The 19,880-nt window shown below is 36.8% G+C and overlaps 3 protein-coding genes across 5 annotated transcripts; 2 read left to right on the forward strand and 1 right to left on the reverse strand.

Annotated features, from left to right (window-relative positions):
- The first annotated feature begins 1,620 nt into the window (after positions 1-1,620).
- On the forward strand, positions 1,621-7,959 carry LOC147280392 (uncharacterized). Of its 3 annotated transcripts, XM_086249885.1 has the most exons (24): positions 1,630-1,818; positions 1,898-2,120; positions 2,231-2,310; positions 2,432-2,518; positions 2,621-2,671; positions 2,765-2,882; positions 2,977-3,033; positions 3,226-3,290; positions 3,452-3,535; positions 3,757-3,807; positions 3,914-3,976; positions 4,083-4,129; positions 4,459-4,528; positions 4,624-4,686; positions 5,054-5,143; positions 5,234-5,272; positions 5,519-5,668; positions 5,750-5,827; positions 5,924-6,009; positions 6,102-6,150; positions 6,247-6,327; positions 6,562-6,655; positions 6,943-7,051; positions 7,567-7,959. In XM_086249885.1, the coding sequence occupies exons 2-23, from the start codon at positions 2,003-2,005 to the stop codon at positions 7,005-7,007; spliced, it is 1,686 nt and encodes a 561-aa protein (XP_086106011.1). In that variant the 5' UTR covers positions 1,630-1,818; positions 1,898-2,002; the 3' UTR covers positions 7,008-7,051; positions 7,567-7,959. The 3 variants fall into 3 exon arrangements, 2 of the variants coding, with proteins under 2 accessions (XP_086106011.1, XP_086106010.1); XM_086249884.1 differs by having other exon boundaries at positions 1,630-2,120; XR_015123255.1 differs by lacking the exons at positions 6,102-6,150; positions 6,943-7,051; positions 7,567-7,959 and having other exon boundaries at positions 1,621-2,120; positions 6,562-6,618.
- A 351-nt stretch (positions 7,960-8,310) lies between these two features.
- LOC147280393 (cotton fiber protein) lies at positions 8,311-9,033 on the reverse strand. The gene has a single exon (XM_086249886.1). It carries the CDS (start codon positions 8,969-8,971, stop codon positions 8,408-8,410), a length of 564 nt encoding a protein of 187 aa, XP_086106012.1. The 5' UTR covers positions 8,972-9,033; the 3' UTR covers positions 8,311-8,407.
- Positions 9,034-16,476: 7,443 nt separating this feature from the next.
- Positions 16,477-17,037, forward strand: LOC147280394 (uncharacterized). The gene has a single exon (XM_086252199.1). It carries the CDS (start codon positions 16,477-16,479, stop codon positions 17,035-17,037), a length of 561 nt encoding a protein of 186 aa, XP_086108325.1.
- The last annotated feature ends 2,843 nt before the right edge of the window (positions 17,038-19,880 follow it).

The raw sequence follows: 19,880 nt of genomic DNA on the forward strand, positions 1-19,880 counted from the left end.
AATAGACAACACACTGTTTTCAACCAAACTTTTTACACAAAGAATAGTATTAAACTGAAGTAGTGTGCATTATTTAATATGAAGGCACCAACAACTGCATTCTCTTTCCCACCAAACAAATAAAACATATTTACTTTAGTCCAAACCCACTATCGTACAAACATAGACCCAAACAAGACAACTTTTTTAAAGTCTGGATTCGAAACTTACCGTACACAGGCATTCTACCCGAACGACCGCGAAGAATCCACGCTATGTGGTCAGAAATCGAATATATTCCCTAAAAAGGAATTGATTTTCGCAAATTTTAGATTTCCTTAGATTAGATGGGGAAGATGGAAGTGAAACGTCTAGCCTTTTGCCCCAACTGCAGCTTTTGATATTTTTAAAGTTTCAAAATTGTTTTAGGGATAAGAAATCGTGGTATGAGTTTTTCAGGTGTGTAGGGTTCCATGTGTCAAGTTTTGGGCGGGAAAAATCTGCCACATCATCTAAAAAACACATCATCTTGTCCACGTTGGCACTTAACAGCACGCATAACAGAACCCTTAACAGAATACATTTTTTCATGATTTTTGTTAATTGGTGGACGCGTTTGAAATATTTTGTTGTTTGTGGACCCGTTTAAAATAAATCCCATAGTTCGTGGTAGTTTTTTGTAATTAAGCCAATATAGGCTCAATTACAAAAAACTAACACGAATTATGGGAGGGAGAGATAGCTAACATGTTGGAGTTGCTCTAAGTGAATCCCACACAGGTTATATAACCTATACTTGAGGGATTATAATGACCCATAAATAAATGGGTGCTTTAATTAGAAATTTAAAATGAGAAAGAAATTTAACTCAAACCCTAGTAGGCCAAAAAATTAAGTTGCAGCCTAAGCTATCCACTGAGTACTTAGTAGTGTATTTTTCTAGCCTCCGTGCGCGTACGTGTACAAATTGGGCTGAAACTTAATTTTTTATTTGGTTGAATTTTCAGTTAAAAATATTTTAAAACTTGAATTTATAAGTAATTTATTATAAATAATATTTCAAAAATTGAGTTTATGAGTAATTTATTATAAATAAATTACAATGATTCTTGTTACTTGTTGTCAGGTGCCTAGCAGGCTACATAATAAGACCTAATTGAAAATGGACTAGTGATCCACTAGGCTACATAACAAAACCCAATTGGATCAAGTGGGCTAAACATTGGGGTATCACTGTATCAGGGTATGTCGAGGAGAAGCAAAACTTTCATATAAACATATAATGAGAACATAAATACAATGATGTATACACTCTTTATATAAAAAGTTTTGCTCGAAATAAGATTTTTTTGTGTTAATTTTTTGTTTATATCTTAATTTCATTTTATGGTCTAAAACATTATTTTTGGTGCTCATTTTGTGTTTACATCATCTTTATGATTTGAAAACATCATGATCAAACAGATCCTAAGACCCCCCTATCCTTGATTTCTAGAGATTTTCTAATGCGTGATATTATGTTTATAAAATAAATAGAAAGACTATAAAAGGCATATACCTTTTTTCTCCCAAACCTGTGGAAATTGGAAAGGAAGATCCTAGCAAGAAAAAGAAATGCCCTTACAGTCTTTAAATGGGATTAGCTTTATTATTTTCAGATTCGTCATACATTTGGGTGCTGGAAATTGGGATTATTCCTCAGTCACCAGCATTACAATAAGCTTTAAAACATCAAGAAACTTGAGGTTAATAGGCAAAGGGAATCAATCAACAGGCAATAGCACTCTAAAATATCTATTAATAATATTATTAATTAGTAGAAGCCTATAATCTTTATTGGTAATTTCATTTCATCCAATCTGTTAAATTTAAGCTTACTAATTGTGGTTGGACTTTGATAATGTGAGTCCCGTTCTAGGTCTTCTTCAACGTTTCCCGCTCAGACATAAACACAAACACTTCACCTACAGAAAGGTTACTCAAATACAAATACAGAGTGCGAGCGGAAGGAGAGTAATATAGAATGAAGTATGTGTTGGTAACAGGTGGTGTGGTGAGTGGGTTGGGCAAAGGCGTCACAGCCAGCAGTATAGGCGTCGTCCTCAAAGCGTGTGGCCTTCGTGTCACCTCCATCAAAATTGGTGTTCTTCTTTTTCTTACTATCTCTAATATAAATGTCTGTTTTCCCATTCGTTTCTTTAATTACCCAGGCTTTCAGTTTATTACTTATTTATTTGGCAACAATTTGCAGATCCATACTTGAACACAGATGCTGGTACCATGTCTCCATTTGAACATGGGGAGGTTTTTGTTCTTGATGATGGTGGCGAGGTATTGCTCTTTACTCTTTTCCTAATACACCTTATTTGTTCAGACGGTACTAATTGGCCTTGATTCTGAGATACGTATCAATGTGGGTACTAATGCTGAGTTTAAACTTCAATCGTAACAGGTTGATTTAGACTTGGGTAACTATGAACGATTCCTAGATGTGACTCTTACTAGGGACAACAACATTACGACTGGGAAGATATATCAGGTGCTTATATTTATAAAGAAGATGGGTTTCTATCCACTTTATAGGCATTATTAAATTTCTTTAAGAAGTAAGATTTGATCTTTTCATTTTTTTTTTTATCAGTCTGTCCTTGAGAAGGAACGGAGAGGTGATTATCTTGGAAAGACTGTTCAGGTGATGATACAAATGCAATAGAATCGCACTTTTATTTTTTGACTTGCATGGAGTACTGATGACTGCCTTCTTGTCATGTTTGAGTCAATTTAGGTGGTTCCACACATCACCGATGCAATTAAGAATTGGATTGAATCAGTTTCTGTTATCCCTGTGGATGGAAAAGAGGGCCCTGCAGATGTTTGTGTAATAGAGTTAGGAGGGACTGTGGGTAAGCAATAGTTTAATTATAGATGCATCTGATGGTTCATTGTTCTCTTTCTGTGTTTATCTGCAAGAGATAAAGTCTTTTTCTTTCTTCTTAGGTGACATTGAATCAATGCCATTCATTGAGGCTCTGCGCCAATTGTCTTTTTCAGTTGGTAAGGTTGTCGTATATGCTGTTCTTTTACATTTTCTGCGGTGCTTTTTCTGGTCTATGGATGTAATGGAATGATAGATAACCAGGATTAAAAGGAACTAAATTTTTCATATGGAGTTGATATGAACTTGGATTTTTAACTTTGATTGTGTTAAATGATAAATTTCTTATGTTGATTTAATCCTTTTCCAAGGGCAAGAAAACTTCTGTCTTATTCATGTGAGCCTGATACCGGTACTGGGTGTTGTTGGAGAGCAAGTAAGATTTCATCACTTAATTATTGAATTTTATGCTTCTTCATTGGTTCCCCATACTAGTTTATAAGGTTCGAGATCAAAGCTGACATTTATTTTAGAATAATTTGCTTCAACTTGTTTCAGGGTGAATAGGACTCTTACTATGTATGTGTGTTTGTGCAGAAAACAAAGCCTACCCAACATAGTGTGCGGGAACTAAGAGCATTAGGCTTGACTGCTCATCTATTAGCATGTCGCTCCGCGCAGGTACCCCTTTTCACCTTTCTTGTTCCTACATTCACACAAGTGAAATGAGCAGACCAATTTAGCCTTAGAAGCTTTTTGTTTAGTCCCATATAAGGGTTTCTAGGACAACTTATGGTGGTGCAGTATCATCACTTGACTCCCTTTTGTATTTTATTCTACCATTATTTCTTCACCATTAAATTTTTTGGAGATAAATCTTTTTTTTGGTGACTGTATTACAGCCTTTATTGGAGAACACTAAGCAGAAACTTTCACAATTTTGTCATGTTGCAGTAAGTTGTTGCTGAAGTTATTTTATTTGTGATTTTTATTTTAATTTTTTAAACTGAACTTTTTTCTTGCTTACAGATTTTATGTTTTCCTTTTGATCTCTTACAGGCTGGTAATATTCTTAATATCCATGATGTTCCAAACATCTGGCACGTTCCTCTCTTACTTAGGGTGGGTTCAATAACAATTATTTGTCTCCTTGTAGGCTTAAATACTTATTTTATATTTTTTATCTAAAATTATTGTTCTAAATATTCTTTAACAAAATGCTGTTCAGAACCAAAATGCTCATCATTCGATTCTTCAACAATTAAATTTACTAAGGTAAATTTTCATTAATGACTTCATTCACATTTAAGTCTTATTTTGATGCTGGAGGGCTAATCAGCATCAGTCTGTTGAGAATTCTTTTAGTGTAATGAGACCAAGGAAGTCTGTATATAGAATTCTGCCTCACTTGGATTCTTTTGGTTGATATATGCCCTCTCTCTCTCTCTCTCTCTCTCTCTCTCTCTCTCAAGATTTCTATTGCATTATGATGCATAGATTACATTTGTAATTAATTATGATGTTGGGAATGCTACCTTCATAGTAAGACAGACCATGGGAGGGTTGATTACGTTAACTTACTGGTGTTTAATGTTCTGTTTCAGTATTGCTACTTCTCCCGATTTAAGAGATTGGACCAAGATGGCAGAGACTTATGATAATCTCACCAATTCTGTTAGTATTATTAGATTTGTGCAGTGCTCGATGTTGGAACACTGTATCTCTTTTATATTTTCATTCATGAGATGAGAATCTTCTGATGTTTGCAGGTTAGGATCGCCATGGTGGGGAAGTATGTTGGCCTTACCGATTCATATCTATCCGTAGTGAAGGTGTGATGCTAGCTTCTATTCTTTGTTTAGGTTGGGTGGGAGGATGGTGTACCATCTGTAGTTTAAAACCTGGAATTTAATAATGATTATTTTATATTTGTTGTTTGAATTAGTGCTATTATGACTCCCTCTTGTGCTGTTCTATACATGCTTGTTAGATTATATTGTTGTTAATGAATCATCATCTGCACATCAGTTGCATTATGATGGCTAACCGATTCAGTGATTAGATGTAATTTTCTAAATGAATTGTAGCTGCCTGTCCATTTCAGAGTTTATTTAAAAAAATTGCTTGCTAATTTGAAATCATTAAGAATGTGACAGCCTGGTTCTTAAGATACAATTACTATGCTAAATTTTGTCACAGGCCCTTCTGCATGCTTGTGTTGCATGTTCGTTAAAACCATCAATTGATTGGATTGCGGCTTCTGACCTTGAAGATGATAGTGCCAAAGTGGTACGATCCCCAGCACTCAGCATTTATGCAGAATTTGGTTTAATCTTGTTGAACATTTGTCTTTTCTTAAGATTTGTCTTTCTCATACAGACACCAGAAGCACATGCTGCTGCATGGGAGACTCTAAGGGTATGCTTTAAGCTAAATTATCATCCCCTAGCTTGTGTAGTTGAGGGTATGGGTTATTATGTTTTGAAAGATAAGGTTGACCATTAAAGTAGCCTTACAGTTGATGATATTTCTCCCTTTCTCCTGCTTAGATGTACATGCACTTGTTACTGATGCTGGGCTGGGAGACTGCTAATTTTCTGTTTGGTGTTGGTTTAGCATTGAAATCTATGGTCAGAAGTGCTTTTTATAATTTTTCATTTGCAGAATGCAGCATGTGTCTTGGTTCCTGGTGGATTTGGAGATCGTGGTGTGCGAGGTATGATACTGGCTGCAAAGTATGCCAGAGAGAACAGTGTTCCTTATCTTGGGATTTGTTTGGGCATGCAGATTTCTGTGATTGAGTTCGCTAGATCCGTAAGCAACATTTCTTTAACTAACATGTTCTCTTATAATTTTTAGATTATTTATCAGCCCTACTTTAATTACTTGTTTTAGGTTTTGGGTTTAGAAAGGGCAGACAGCACAGAGTTTGATGCACAGACACCCAATCCTATTGTAATTTTCATGCCTGAGGTACAAATTTATGGTGATGTTTTTCTGTTCAGTTATGAAATACATATGGATGCTACATTCAATCCATGATGGTTATTCTTTTATATATGCTTGCAGGGTTCAAGAACACATATGGGAAGCACAATGAGACTAGGATCGAGAAGAACACTTTTCCAGACTCCTGATTGCATTACTTCAAAGCTGTAATGTGCATTATCTATCACTCTTCAACTTTGAAATACATAAAGTAACCAGCCTGTCTCTGCAAATTCAAATTATTGCCATCAATTGCTAGGTACCATAACTCAGAGTATGTGGATGAACGGCATCGGCATAGATACGAAGTTAGTTGTAAATTTAGTTCAAGCAGAAACTAGATGCTTTTTAAGCATATTTTTATGTAGTGTACTTGGTCTTGATGTTTTAGCCATCGTATGCAGGTAAACCCAGATGTTATTGGAGTTCTTGAAGAAGCTGGCCTAAAATTTGTAGGGAAGGATGACAGTGGAAGACGAATGGAGGTAGGTTTTCTAGTGGTCTGATGCTTGCCCGGGCTGCTCACTTGAACTTGAGCATTTGTCAGATTTGACTTGGTTATAGACTTAAAATTGCACGAAATTCTTTCTTATCATTTACTGAAACAGATTGATTTTGAAGATTTTCTTTTTACATGGTTCGGTGTTTGTACACTGGTAAGTTTAATGCTTTCAAATAGTTTTTGAATATTGAAGTTCTTTTATTTTTTTCTTGTGCAGATTTTAGAGCTTCCAAGTCACCCATTCTATGTAGGAGTGCAATTTCATCCAGAATTTAAATCACGGCCTGGGAGGCCCTCAGCTCTATTTTTAGGTACTTGTACAAACAAGTGAACCTTAGATGTCATACACTCACAATCTTTCAATGACCATTAGTATTGAGAAACATGTATATGCTGTGACATGCATCTTGGAATTACTGTACCTCAGCTGTATCCTTAGTGTTCAACTTATAATCAAATTGCAGAGAATTTGGGCCGTGTTTGTTGGAAAATGCATGAAGGCTTATATCTCTTTGCAATTCCATGTAAATTTACCGAATTTCTGTCACGTCATTAGATCTCTGCACCTCAGTTGACATCTATGATATTGCAATTGTAGGTCTTATCTTGGCAGCTACAGGGCAGTTGGAAACATATCTTAACAGGGATCAAAATAGAAGTTGATAGATTGACTCACTGCCTGAATATTCCCAGATCATTCTTTGAAGGTATGGCTCTGAGAAGCCCCATAGAAGATGAATATGCAATTGGCCTTCCGATTTAGCTGTTTCTGCATTGTGCCCGACACCTCTTTTTGAATAGGTTGGGAGTTGGGGTGGGGATTGGTTAGATCATCTCCCTGACTCATGTTATCTGAACTATTGACATACACATAATTTGCATAATTGTGCGCCTTAAAAGTTAACTGATTGTTCTGAATGGTCTGTCCCATGGGATAGGGGTGGAATATATTATCACCAAGGAGGGATGGTTTTCTATTGCATATTTTTACAGATGTTTCTCTTGATCACTCCAAAAGGGTACATAGTAATTTTCTTAGCTTGGGTTTGAGGATTATGTCAGGCTTCGGGTTTGAGGCTTTCGTGTCCCCTCAGTGGCTATGAGATTGGGTGTGGATGTGGTGGCACTGCCTTTTGAGGGTGCCTACAGTAGTAAACCAGTACATTGTCCATTTTTGTTACCTTAATTCCTGAACTTACACACTACTCTCGAACTTGAACAGGGTACATTTGCACAATGGCAGATAAATTAAAGAAGTCTATGAAAGTGGATTGTGGAGTTAGTATCTTATCTTGCAGCAACTGGACAACTTATCGTGTTCCTCAGTTCAAAGCTGATTCAAATTCTATTTTTCTAGAGGATTTGATTGTGCTTATTAGATTGTCCATGGTCCCAACTTTTGTTTTTTTGTTTTTTTTTAAACAGTCTCATGGTCCCAACTTATGGGAATATAAACCATATCCAGATTTGGTTTGAGAAGCTTCTTGTCGTACTTTGGCAATGTTAGTGACTCGACGTTTGTGAGTAGTGCCATTTCCTGAGTACTTAATCTGTAGCTTTTAGAATCTTCTTTTATCATTTATTTGCACTTAAAATATGCGGGTATTTGTTTAAAATTGTAAGTACATCTCATATGTTCATCACAGTTGATTCATGATTCAGGTAGTATTTGAGTAAAAAAGTCTTATTTAAATATGAGACCAAATGATTTGACAGTGCAGTTAATGCTTTCACACTAAGGCCCTTTTTTGTGATACCGACCGAATTGATTGGATATTCTTGCAGCACACTGATTTTGACAACTTAGAATGTATTCGTATTAAGCATTATTAACAATTACGAGCTGTCAAATATTGAGGCTGCTTTCTCTTTCTTTTATTTCCTTTTTTTTTTTTTTTTTTTTTTCTTGTGAAATCTGGAGTCCTTTAATTAATTTCTTTCATCTGGGATCTTACTCAACCGATCATTGCTCAACAAATTAAGAAAAAAGGAGAAGAAACTACGTACAACTACTTCATGAACAAAATACAATCAAAGTAAATGGAGCATGCAAAAGTCGTAGCTTAGCTTGTGCCTCTATTTAACATGTCGTGGTACTGTAAATATGAAATTTGTCTTTGGAGCTTGATTTGCTCATAGAACTTGGCTATGAACTCATCTGCCTTTATATCAACAGCTTCGTCCCCATAAGGAGAAAGAGGAGGACTACTAACCACGTCCTTTAAATCTTCATGGCAGTCATATTCTTGAGCTGATATTATTCCCTCATCATCATCATCATCACTGAGAAAGCTCTGATTACTAAGATTGTCATGATAATAGTTTTCATGGAAATCCATGGAGACTGGAGGTGGGTTTAGGCAAGGGATGTTGAAGCACATGGACGATGGACGGCGCATTTTGACATTGAAAATTGGTGTCTTGTCGAAGGAGAGTTGGCGCTCAAAGTAATGAATATGGTGGCCATTGTTGGAGGAGGTAGTAGCAGAAGCAGCAAGACTCTTTAGGAACTTTGGGACGACCCGCAGTTTGAAGACACCTCCTTTTCTTGCCCATAGCAATGCCATACGCAGCAGATTCCACGCTTTGTGACCAACATTGTCACAATTCTTCTTCTTCATCATCATCGATTCGATTGATCGATCGGTATATTAATTTCTTCTTCTTTTTTCAGGTGGTTGATGGTCGATGGTCGATGCTCGTTGTGTTTGTGTTTTTTTTATGCATAAAGATTATGTATTTATATGATGTGCGTGGAGACCTTGAACGCGGTGTTGGTTTAAATTTTAATCAATTAATTAAGACTTAAGAAATGTACAATTTTATATGTAATGTTATGACGTTATGTTATTGTAATTGTTTGGTGGGTTATGTGATTGATGGTGTGGATGGAGTTAGAGTAATGTGAACGGTGGGAATTGAAGTTACTCACTCCATCAGATCACTCACTCGTTCGAGACACGACACGTACGGCCGTAGTACGCGTCAGGAATCAAGCTGGACATTCCATGGAACTTGAGTACGTTGTTTCCAAATTTCAATTTCCAAATATACCCCTTCTTCCCTTTGCCCTTGTTTAATTTAATTTGTTTCTTACTTGTTTTCTTTGACTTCCAATCATTCATTCATAATTATATATATTATTAAGTAATTGTAAGGGTAATTAAGTACCAATTATATAGCTAGCTGATTATAGTTAGCTTGCAGCCTTGCACAAATTAAGGGAAACTTCTAACAAAGTAAGCACCACCTTCAATTAATTTAACTTAATTCTTGTTATTATACATATCTCCTTATATCAAAGGTAAAAGAGAGAATTTTCTATAAAGCATGTTTTATAGAGCATTCTTTTACAATAAAATATAACACATCATATATGTTGTTCAGCTCATTATAAGAGAATGCTTTATAGGACATACTCAATTAAAGACCAAATCAATGTAAAATTACAAGTCAACAAAATTAATTTATTATTTAATAAGGACATACCAATATGGACTATGGAGAAGCAAAGAACACAGTTGTCGTTGAGATATCAAAATCTGTAGGCAGCTGGGTTGAGCTAGCTAGCTAGCTAGCTACAAGCCCACCATTAACGTAATATTTAAGTTTGATATATAATTATAATTAAGTAAGTTATATATAAAAACTAATATATTAGAATATATTTTAATTTGAATATATTTGATGAAATATAAAGTGATTAATGATGAAAAATAAAAAAGGGAAAAATGAACGGCCTTGCTACATGATACATCGACAGGGCTAGCGGTTTGAAAATCTCAATGTCACCACCACCTGTTACACCAACATATATAAAATAGAATATTATTAAAATAAAAATACCAAGGGTGCACTTTTAGTAGTTTAGTTCGAATCAATTAAAGTAGGGAAGGTTCCTGAATCTGAGCGCCGTTTCCTTTTTTGTTTGATGCGTATATATACACACAAAATTAAATCCCAATTAATTGTTTCCTGGAAAAGCCTCAAGACTTTAAGACCACTTTGCACATGTAGTAAAGTAAAGCCCTCTACTTTCTGTTTATATATATATATATAATTTTTTGTTTTTTTTTTGGGCAAGTCATTTTATTCTATATTATATATATATATATACTGTTTCTCAATTTTTAGTTGTAGAAAATCAATTAATTATTTTTATTATATAAAAACAAACACATAAGACCAGTTACGAACATAACTAATAAGTAATTAAGGCCAGTGGTGCATTGACCAATGGCTTGGCATATATGCATCAATGCATGGAAACCACTCATAATTAATTAGGCATTCATAGATATACTATTTATTTAGCAGATTGAGCTATACCTAGCGAGCATTGGTTGGTCACTTGCCCGGCATATATATCATGCATATTGCGTTGATTGAGATAATTAAATTTGGGATCATATGATTGGAATTTACTCATCAGTCATCACCATCCATATATAAAAGCCAGCAAATATTAAAATTTATTACATTACATATCTGGTGGCTGTGTGCGCACTATTATAAAATTTTAATCTGGTCCATAAAATGAAGTCTTCCTAGGCAAACAACATAAGTCTTTTAGGTTTTAGACTCAAATGTATGTATAAATTATATATTGATGAAGGCCACTGCAAGTGACTGAAATTTACCCGGAAAATACTGCTACAATTAAATTAGTAATATTAAATTAATATGTAGACTTGACATCCACAGTGGTGAGAGTGAGAGTGAGAGTAAAACATGGCCTGAAAAGTGATTTTTTTGTCCTGAGAGTGAGAGTGATATATGCTGAAGCTGCAGTGGTGCTGAGAGTGAGAGCTGAGAGTAATGCAGTTGTACCTAATTAAATTAAGCCTAAATTAGATTAAGTTATAGTTAAGTTATAATTTATAACTTAAATATTTATAAAAATTATACTATTGATTTTCTTTTGAAGAGATCTTTAATATAAGGTCAATATTGACTATATTTGGATTTATAATTTTATTACCTAAATTAAATATTTTTAAATTTACAATTGGTTTTTGTGAATTTTTAAATATGTTTTCTAAATTTTTATGTATTTTTTAATATATTTATAGCGGTCAATTAATAACATATATATGAAACGGAAAGCCCAGATGCAGCCACGTGTCACTGCCCGAAAATATATATATAAATTTGTAACGGTCAATTAATATTGACCGTTAAGATGAAAGCTAAAAACAATCCTGGACGTCTGTGACTCACAAGCGCGAGTGAAGGTGAGTAGCCGACAAGCCTGGCGTGCAACAGTGGCTGGTCTGCCACTTTTCCTCTCACACGGATTTGTACAATTATGCCCTCATCTTTTCTCACAATTCCTCCATGCCAGCACGTGAATTCAGTTTTGAATAAAGGACTGCTGTGTCTTTTCTAAGCTTCATGTTTTTGGTTTCTGATTTCCTCCCACGTGGTAGGGCCCACGCAATTGAAGCTCTCAGCAATTGAAGCTCTCAACTTTTCTTCATCTCACCCTCAACTCTAACTCTCACTCACTCTCAATCTCATCCCTCCGGCCCACTGTAGATCATTTTAGAGCTTCCCTTAACTCTCATACACTCTCACTCTCAAACTCACCCTCACTGCTGTGGAAGGCCTGAGGACAGCTTGAGGAAACTTATATTTTCTTTGTTTATTCCATATATATTATGTAACGACCCGACTCCAAGTCTTTTTTTTTTTTAATAAAAATTTAATTTTATTGGGCGGACTTTATTAAAATTTTGGAAGGGAATTCTAGTGCTTAGAGGGGCATTTTAAAAATTCAAATTGGTAGCCTTTAAGCTCGATACGGCTAATTAGAACTCGAGTTTCCAAACGTGTAGGCGAAAACGGTATTCTAATTGAAAATTCTGGTTGGAAGAATGGAGAGTTTTCTAGAAAGGGCAATTGGATAATTTCAAGACCCAAACACCACAATTAAATCAGCCCTCTCTCTCTCTCTCTCTCTCTCTCTCTCTCTCCCTCTCTCCCCGCACTCCCTTTCTTTCTGTGTCTTCTCTCCCCCGCAACCCACACCTGCACACCTGGCCAGCACCACCCAGCTCGCCGTCAACCACCACTCGCTGACCCGGCCTCACCGACGTGACCCCCACATGCCGACCACCACTCCCCGCCACTCACTTCATCAGCCAACACTCACTCGAATAGGGAACAAGCTAGAAAACCCTCAGTCACCGCCCCTCTCTTCGCCCAGTCATTTCCAGCCACCTGAGATCATCGGCGTGCCTCTTCGACGCCGGCCAGCTCGTCGGCTCTTCCTCCAGCCAACCAGCCCCCCTATACGCCAGTTCTGTTCAGAAAAGCCACACAGACCCGCCGGCCTTCCTCTCCATTTTTTACTCGGATTTTCACCTCAATCTTCAAGATTTTAGGTGGGTTTCCTTCCTCTTCTTTTAGGCTTTCATTTCCTTTAGTTTTATAGCTTAAAAATCATGATTTTTGAAACTTAAAATTTTGGGTTTTAGGCCATTTTCGGGTTCACTATGAAACTCTGAGTTTGAGACTTGTTGATGCTAAAAAATGGTAGAGCAGTCAACGTCGAGTCAAACCACGTGGACCCGTTGACCTCCCACTGAGAGGATGCCACGTTGAAGTGAAATAGGAACGGGTAGCTGGGTCCGACTAATGAATAGTGATGAAAACGTAATATCCGAAGCACCCTGTGCAAACACACAAAAGTTAGCGGGAAGGGCACCGGTGTGGTACCGGCCGAACCTCCTCTGACGCTCAAGTTAGTGTCAAGAGAATCTTTTAGCAGAGTGAGTGAATAGTATAATATTGATTGAATCTCCTAAAAAATTCTCTTGACACTAACTTGAGCGTCAGAGGAGGTTCGGCCGGTACCACACCGGTGCCATTCCCACTCACTTTTGTGTGTTTGCGCAGGATGCTTCGTATATTACGTTTTCACTACTATTCATTAGTCAGACCCAGCTACCTGTTCCTATTCCACTTCGACGTGGCATCCTCTCAATGGGAAGTCAACGGGTCCACGTGACATCCTTTAAAATTCGAAATTACTCCAAATATCCAAACATAAGCAATTAGGTCCAAATGTTGTGCACAAATGGTCATGTTCTTAGCAAGTGACATTATTTAACATGAGTGCACAATTTTTAAAGCATTTAAATAAATATAAATCCATAAACTTGTCTATGTGGAATTAATCCACATTTATGTTCAAAAGAAGTAACAATTATTTATAACTAATTTCAATTAGCCTAATAACACCCTTAACTCAAAATCAATAAAATTTGGGGTGTTACATTAGACTTGCTAAGTAACAAGATTAAAAGAGTTTAATTAACAAGAGAATAATCTAACAAAATTTCAACAGAACTTCAACAGGGATCAAAAAATTATCTATGAAGATTGAAAATGACTTTCTTAAAATTTCACCGAAACCTAACCTTCAAACTACTAGAATCGAAGAGCTTGTCGGCACGAGTGCGTAGGCAAAAACAGATCGTCCATTGAAACTCTAGAACTCAAGATAAATTGAAAACAAGATTTGAAGAAAAGAGAGAAATGAGGAGAGAGAAAGAAAAACGAAGAGAGAGGAGAAATAAGCTCTCTCTTGATTTCCGTGCACTAAAATGGTGTGAAGAACTAGCAAGGGACCGGTGGGTATTTATAGGGGAGAGGGAGTGGATTGACTCAGGTTGACTCAAGTCAACCTTCGCAAGGTGTCACGCAAGGGTGCGGCCACGTGTCATGGGCCATGCAATCTGGTTGCACATGCAGCCATCAGATCAATCTAGCCATGCAGCCTTCAATGGCACAAATCGTGCCACGTGGCGAGATCTGGTGTATTCCCCATTTAATTTTATAACTTCCTATTTTTTCCAACTTAAAAAATTAATTAAAAATATCTTGGGACTCGGAAAAATACCTCAAAAAATACTACGGACTCGTATTGACTAGTACTATTTAAATATGGGATCAAATTACCAATTTTCTATTGGAAAAATTCCAAAAAATTAAAACTCCATAAAATAACTTAAGGTAAAAAGGAAACTTGAGAAATTCATAAAATAATTTCTTAGACTCGGAATAATACGAGACTTGCATCATTGGGTTCGTGGGTAAAAGTACTATATTTCCAAGGTCTAACTTGGGTCAAAACTCTAGTCAAAGTTAGTACACAAATTAAAATTCATGGTGGAAAACTACGATTTTCTGCCAGATAATTTAGAAAAATCCCAAAATAAATTTGAAAAATTTTCGGGTCTCACAAGGGGGTTCTCGACCGGTGGTTGAAACGGGGAGGGAAGTCAGTGGAGGGTGTTGGGATATTTTTTTTCTTCTCTTGTTTTAATTAATTATATTTTTTATATTTTATATAATTTTTTAAATGTTTTATTAGTTTTTTAATATGAAATAACCAAATTATCCCTCGTTTGGACCGAAAATATAACGGAGTTGACGGATTGTTCCACAATAACACAAATCCTAAATATGTGTCTTACATTAACACAAACCCAAACGCATGTCTTAAACTAAGATTGACCCCCAAGTTTGTGACGTCATTTCTGAAAATTTTTCCCTTTTTATATTAGGGGGATATAGACATTTTAACTCAATAGGGATGGAAAAGTAAAGATTTTACAATTAGGGTTAAACAAGTATGAGCCACATCAAAAGGGGTTATTTAGTGTAATTTTTCTTTGGGAAAATATTGGTTGGAAATAGAGGTGTACAATTGGCTGGGCCGGGCCGAATCTAGCACGGGCACGACTCATTTAAAGTCGGCCCGGCCCGACCTGTTTAAAGTTAGCCCGTCCCGACCTTTTTAAAGTCAGCTCGGCCCGACTCGTTATTAACTGGGCCATGCTAAGCTTGATTCATACTTATGAGTCGGGCTGGGCCAAGGTTTTCTATCCCGTTGGGCCGGCCCGTTTACATTAAATTTTTGCAATTTTTTTCAAATTTTAAAAATTAAAATTTGTCACCATAAATAAAAGGGCTTAATACCATTTTGCTCCCCAGACTATTACACTTGTATCAGTTTGCTCCCTAGACTTCTAATTTGAAAAATTAAGGACTCTGACTTTTTCAATTTTGCCAATTGAGGTTCTTCTGTCAATTTACATATTTTTTATCCAAATCTTTGAGGGCAAAATGGTCCTTTCCATTTAGATCTTATCATTTTTTCCTCATGCATCCTTTTTCCTCTTTTATTTCTCGCTAAATTCTGGTTGATTATCTCGATATTTTAGATGAAAAATGTATAAATTGATAGAATAACCTTAATTGGCAAAATTGAAAAAGTCAGGGTCCTTAATTTTCCAAATTAGAAGTCTGGAAAGCAAACTGATACATGTGTAATAGTCTGGGGAGCAAAATGACATTAATTGCTTATTTACATTATTCATTGTTCCAAATCCACAAACTGACATAGCAAATTAATAGTTAAGAAAACTCTACTGTACTGACGCGTAAATTAATTAATTGGCATTGTATATATAGCTAATTAGGGTATACGGTATATATACCATATATACCAATTAATAGTCCAAAGAAAAGTTCCATCCAATATATAGGACCATATATATTTATGCAGTTGCAGCACCATTAGATCAATTAGAAATATATTCAATTAAATCTCTATCATGATCGAATAATTGATAATTGATGAATGACAATATATACTAAATGTGAATTAGGGCAGCAGTGTGCTTTTTATGGTCAATTGGGCAGGAGTGTGAACTCGATCGATCATAAGTACGTAAATGCAAGTAAATTCGATCGTTATTTTGGCAAACTGTAATGTATGCATAATTAGTAATAATTACAACCAATTCATTAACATACGCGCGTCCATGAAATCAGTTAATGAGTGACATTAATTCCATTGATTATTAATTGTATGGAAGCAGAGAGGCCAGATAAGCGCGGAGGATGATACAAGAGATTAATGGGGTCGATCTATATATATAAGAATTGTTGGAAACAAGGGAGGCCACCCATAATCATCTCTTAAATCTGTATATATATAGTGGTTGCCTCCAGCTTCTCTGGACCTAAGTCTTCTCCCTCGATCATCTCACCCTGCACACCGCAGGGAGAGAGGGGATCACCGCAGGGAGAAGATTAAATTAATTAATCGAATTAATTAATGGAACACCGCGGGCGCAGGTCACAGAGCTGCACCAACGTGTTGATCGACGTGGAAGAAGCAGGCACTGATCTTCATAATGCAGCAGCAGGCAGAAAGAAGCGTGGTGGAGGTATGCAATTCTTCCAGCTGGCCAGGTTCATGCTCCGACGTCGTTCCGGGAAATCCAAATCCACCGTCGAAGCAGTCACCGACTCCAAGGGCACGTGGAAGCGGCTGGTTGGGTCCATGCGACCTTTGCACCTGCAGAGCAGCAACCACTCATCTCCGCGGCCCAGCATTGAGGGTTCACCCTTGAAAGAACGATTCGAGGACGTGCTCCCCCCGCCCATGTCTCCCGCGCCCTCCTCCTCCTCCTCCTCCGAAGGTGGCATGAGCCGATACGCTTCCGCCGTCAACCTCCAGGAGCTGGACAGGACCAACGATGACAATGACAACCACAACGACAACAACAATGGCGACAACCAGATTGACGCAAAGGCTGAGGAGTTTATAGCTCAATTCTATCAACAAATGAAGCTTCAGCGCATGGATTCCATGATTCGCAGGTCAATTGGTTAGGTTCAACGTACCAGCTATATGTACCAATGTCACCACCCATAATTAATTAATTAGTTAATTAATGTTTCTAATTAGGTCATGGCCTGCTCTCATCCTCATCGGCTCATCATGGCTGTTACAACATGCATGCATGCATGCACCTAGCTACCTACCTTCATTTCCAATTTAATTTCATGCCTGCATGTATGTACGTTGGGTGGTTCAATTCATCATAATATACAAATTTATGTGGAGAGTTGGGTTAAATGTTTCAACCATCAATCTATCTATATATCTATTTATCTATTATTTTAAGAAATCTTTTCAACTTACTTATAGGCACAGCGTTAATTCTTCATTGAAATAGAATCAATGAGTCGATGAATTAATGCTTACCGTTCTTCTCTTTTTTTTATTCATTCCCGGGTTAACAGGGTTAGTATTTGTTTTCATGTCCTTTGTGTAGGGAATCTTTCAATTATTTATATTCTTATATACTGAATTGTTGTATTTTTTGCTTATCTTGTTTTTGCTTGCTTGTTTTAATCATACTTTATGTACCTACGTACAAGTGTTACCTTTCCCCACATATTGCGTGTCGAAAGTTCTACAATTAAACTAATTTGAAATCCAAGTCCCAAAAGTGTCGATGGCCCAGGGGATCCATCCCATAAATATATAAGATATAAGCTAATGAATATTTAATCAGTCTTTCTATTATGGGAGGAAAATTTTGAATTCAAATTAATCTTCATTGAAAACTGTCCAAATGGATCCTTTTTGTTTTTTTTTTTTTTTTATTTCCTTATTATTAAGGAAAAAGAGTTTTCATTACTACACCAATAACTAATTAGTGCATTTTGTCTCTCTTAACCAAAACCATTTTTGAACTGTCCAAATGATATTAATAGTATGCATCTGATATGAGGTCATTCCGTTATTTGGGTACGAAAAAGGAAAAAGGAATTAACAAAAATAGGGCTCAAGACCGAGAGATTTATAAATAATAATAATAATAATAATAGATGGAAGAGGAGAAAATGAAATAAAATTGGTCTATTCCTTATTTGTTGTAACAACTAAAAAATGAAGAATTTCCATTTCGCTTGTTAGCTAGGTCTGCATTAGTTTTCTGACTCTTGCTAGAAACAGCAAGTGAAGACGTACCGATCGAAACGTGAGGGGTGAGATTAGCATCCACGGACGATCTGGGAGCACTTGTTCTTGATCCAACGGAGGCCCTTCCTCACAGAGGTCTTAACTTTACCTTCAACACTATACACCTTGTATTTGGCGATCCTCTTCTTCCTCTTCGCTTCGGGGTCATTGAAGCTCCATGGTTTTGACGACTGGCTATGACTCGCCCTCGACACGTGTGCTGGATTCATTGGAGGCGGATTGGGCGACTCAAGCCGAGGCGCGAACTTGCCACTCACAATCTCCACCCTCCGGTCTCCCCCTCCGTACAGATGACCCGACCCCGACCCGGACCCGGACCCCTCCATTCGAATTTCGAAGGAGAGAAATGGTGGAAGAAATTGCACTTTTCACTTTTCAGTAGTGAAACTGAAGGGTAATATTGGCATGTGTCATGTGTGAACTGATGGGTTTGTGGTGCATGGGGTAGTGTGGTTGTGGACATATGGTCTGGTCTTGTGCAGTTGCGAACAACCTTGGTTTTGGCGATCCTTGTTGGACTCAACTTTCTGTCTCCCTCTGTTCATCGGGGTTGATTCTTTGATTCAAATTAGCAGGGCAGGGCAGGCAGATGCATATTATTATTATTTTTGAGCATACTCACGTGGTCTCACCACTAATTACATCAATATATATAGCTCCATTAATTACATCATAAATAATATTACTAATGTGAAATCCCACCTGATAATTCATTAATTAATTCCTAATATTAATTAACAATTAGTCGTGGTTTCTAGCGAAGGAAACCTTACTTAGCCTACTGGGTAGTAGTGTAGTACTTGTGACATCATTGGTTGTGTTGCGGCGGAGGCTGCTGCTGCGGCTGCTTGAACAATAAATAGCTCTGAATGCAAGTGCTTTCGCGAAGCTCAAGGCATTTGCTGAACAATCTTGCTTCCTGTTGGATGCATACAAGGACTTTTCATCATCTCTCATCGTTTGTGACTGTGCCTCATCTGAAACCTCACCACTTGCCTTCAATATTTCACCACCAGCCATGCATATATATATATATATATATATCTTCCGAGTCCGGCCAGGAGATATATACATATATATAAATATATATATTAATTGGGTCATTGATTATTAACCTTTTCTGAGTTTAGCTTACCTCAAGAAATAGAATAGATGGAATCTAGATTTGGGACAAGAAAATTAAAGAGAAGATTGATTTGAGGTAAAGTTGTACCATATAGATTATCCATTCCTGTTATAAACTCTCTCACCAACTAGAAGTTACACATATCTTTGACTAGAAGAAACCAATTATGCCAAAGCAAAGCAGCAACACTCCTTTATTAATGTAGGTGCCTACGCTTTTGCCAAGACACAGATAATGTACCCCTTTCATTTTATATTTCTTTACAAATAGGACTAAATGTGATACCTTTATATGGGCACTGGGTCACGGGTATCAAGGACAGTGAAGCTATTCATATCACTTTAATTTCCACCACCCATCTGCTTTCTCTTTATCAGATACTGTCTGGCATGTAGCTACGTCTAATATTTGTGGAGATTAAACTGTTGAGTCAAAAGGAAGCCGTATATATCCTTTTTCTGCAGTTTTTTCTTTTTCTTATCTTGTCGAAAGGGAATGTTGTAACAACGATTAGTCTTGCTTATCAGACACAAAATCAATTGTCGGATGGGAAGGCTTA

Source organism: Dryas octopetala, chromosome 7 (assembly GCF_963921425.1).
Source record: "Dryas octopetala chromosome 7, drDryOcto1.1, whole genome shotgun sequence".
Lineage (NCBI taxonomy): Eukaryota > Viridiplantae > Streptophyta > Magnoliopsida > Rosales > Rosaceae > Dryas > Dryas octopetala.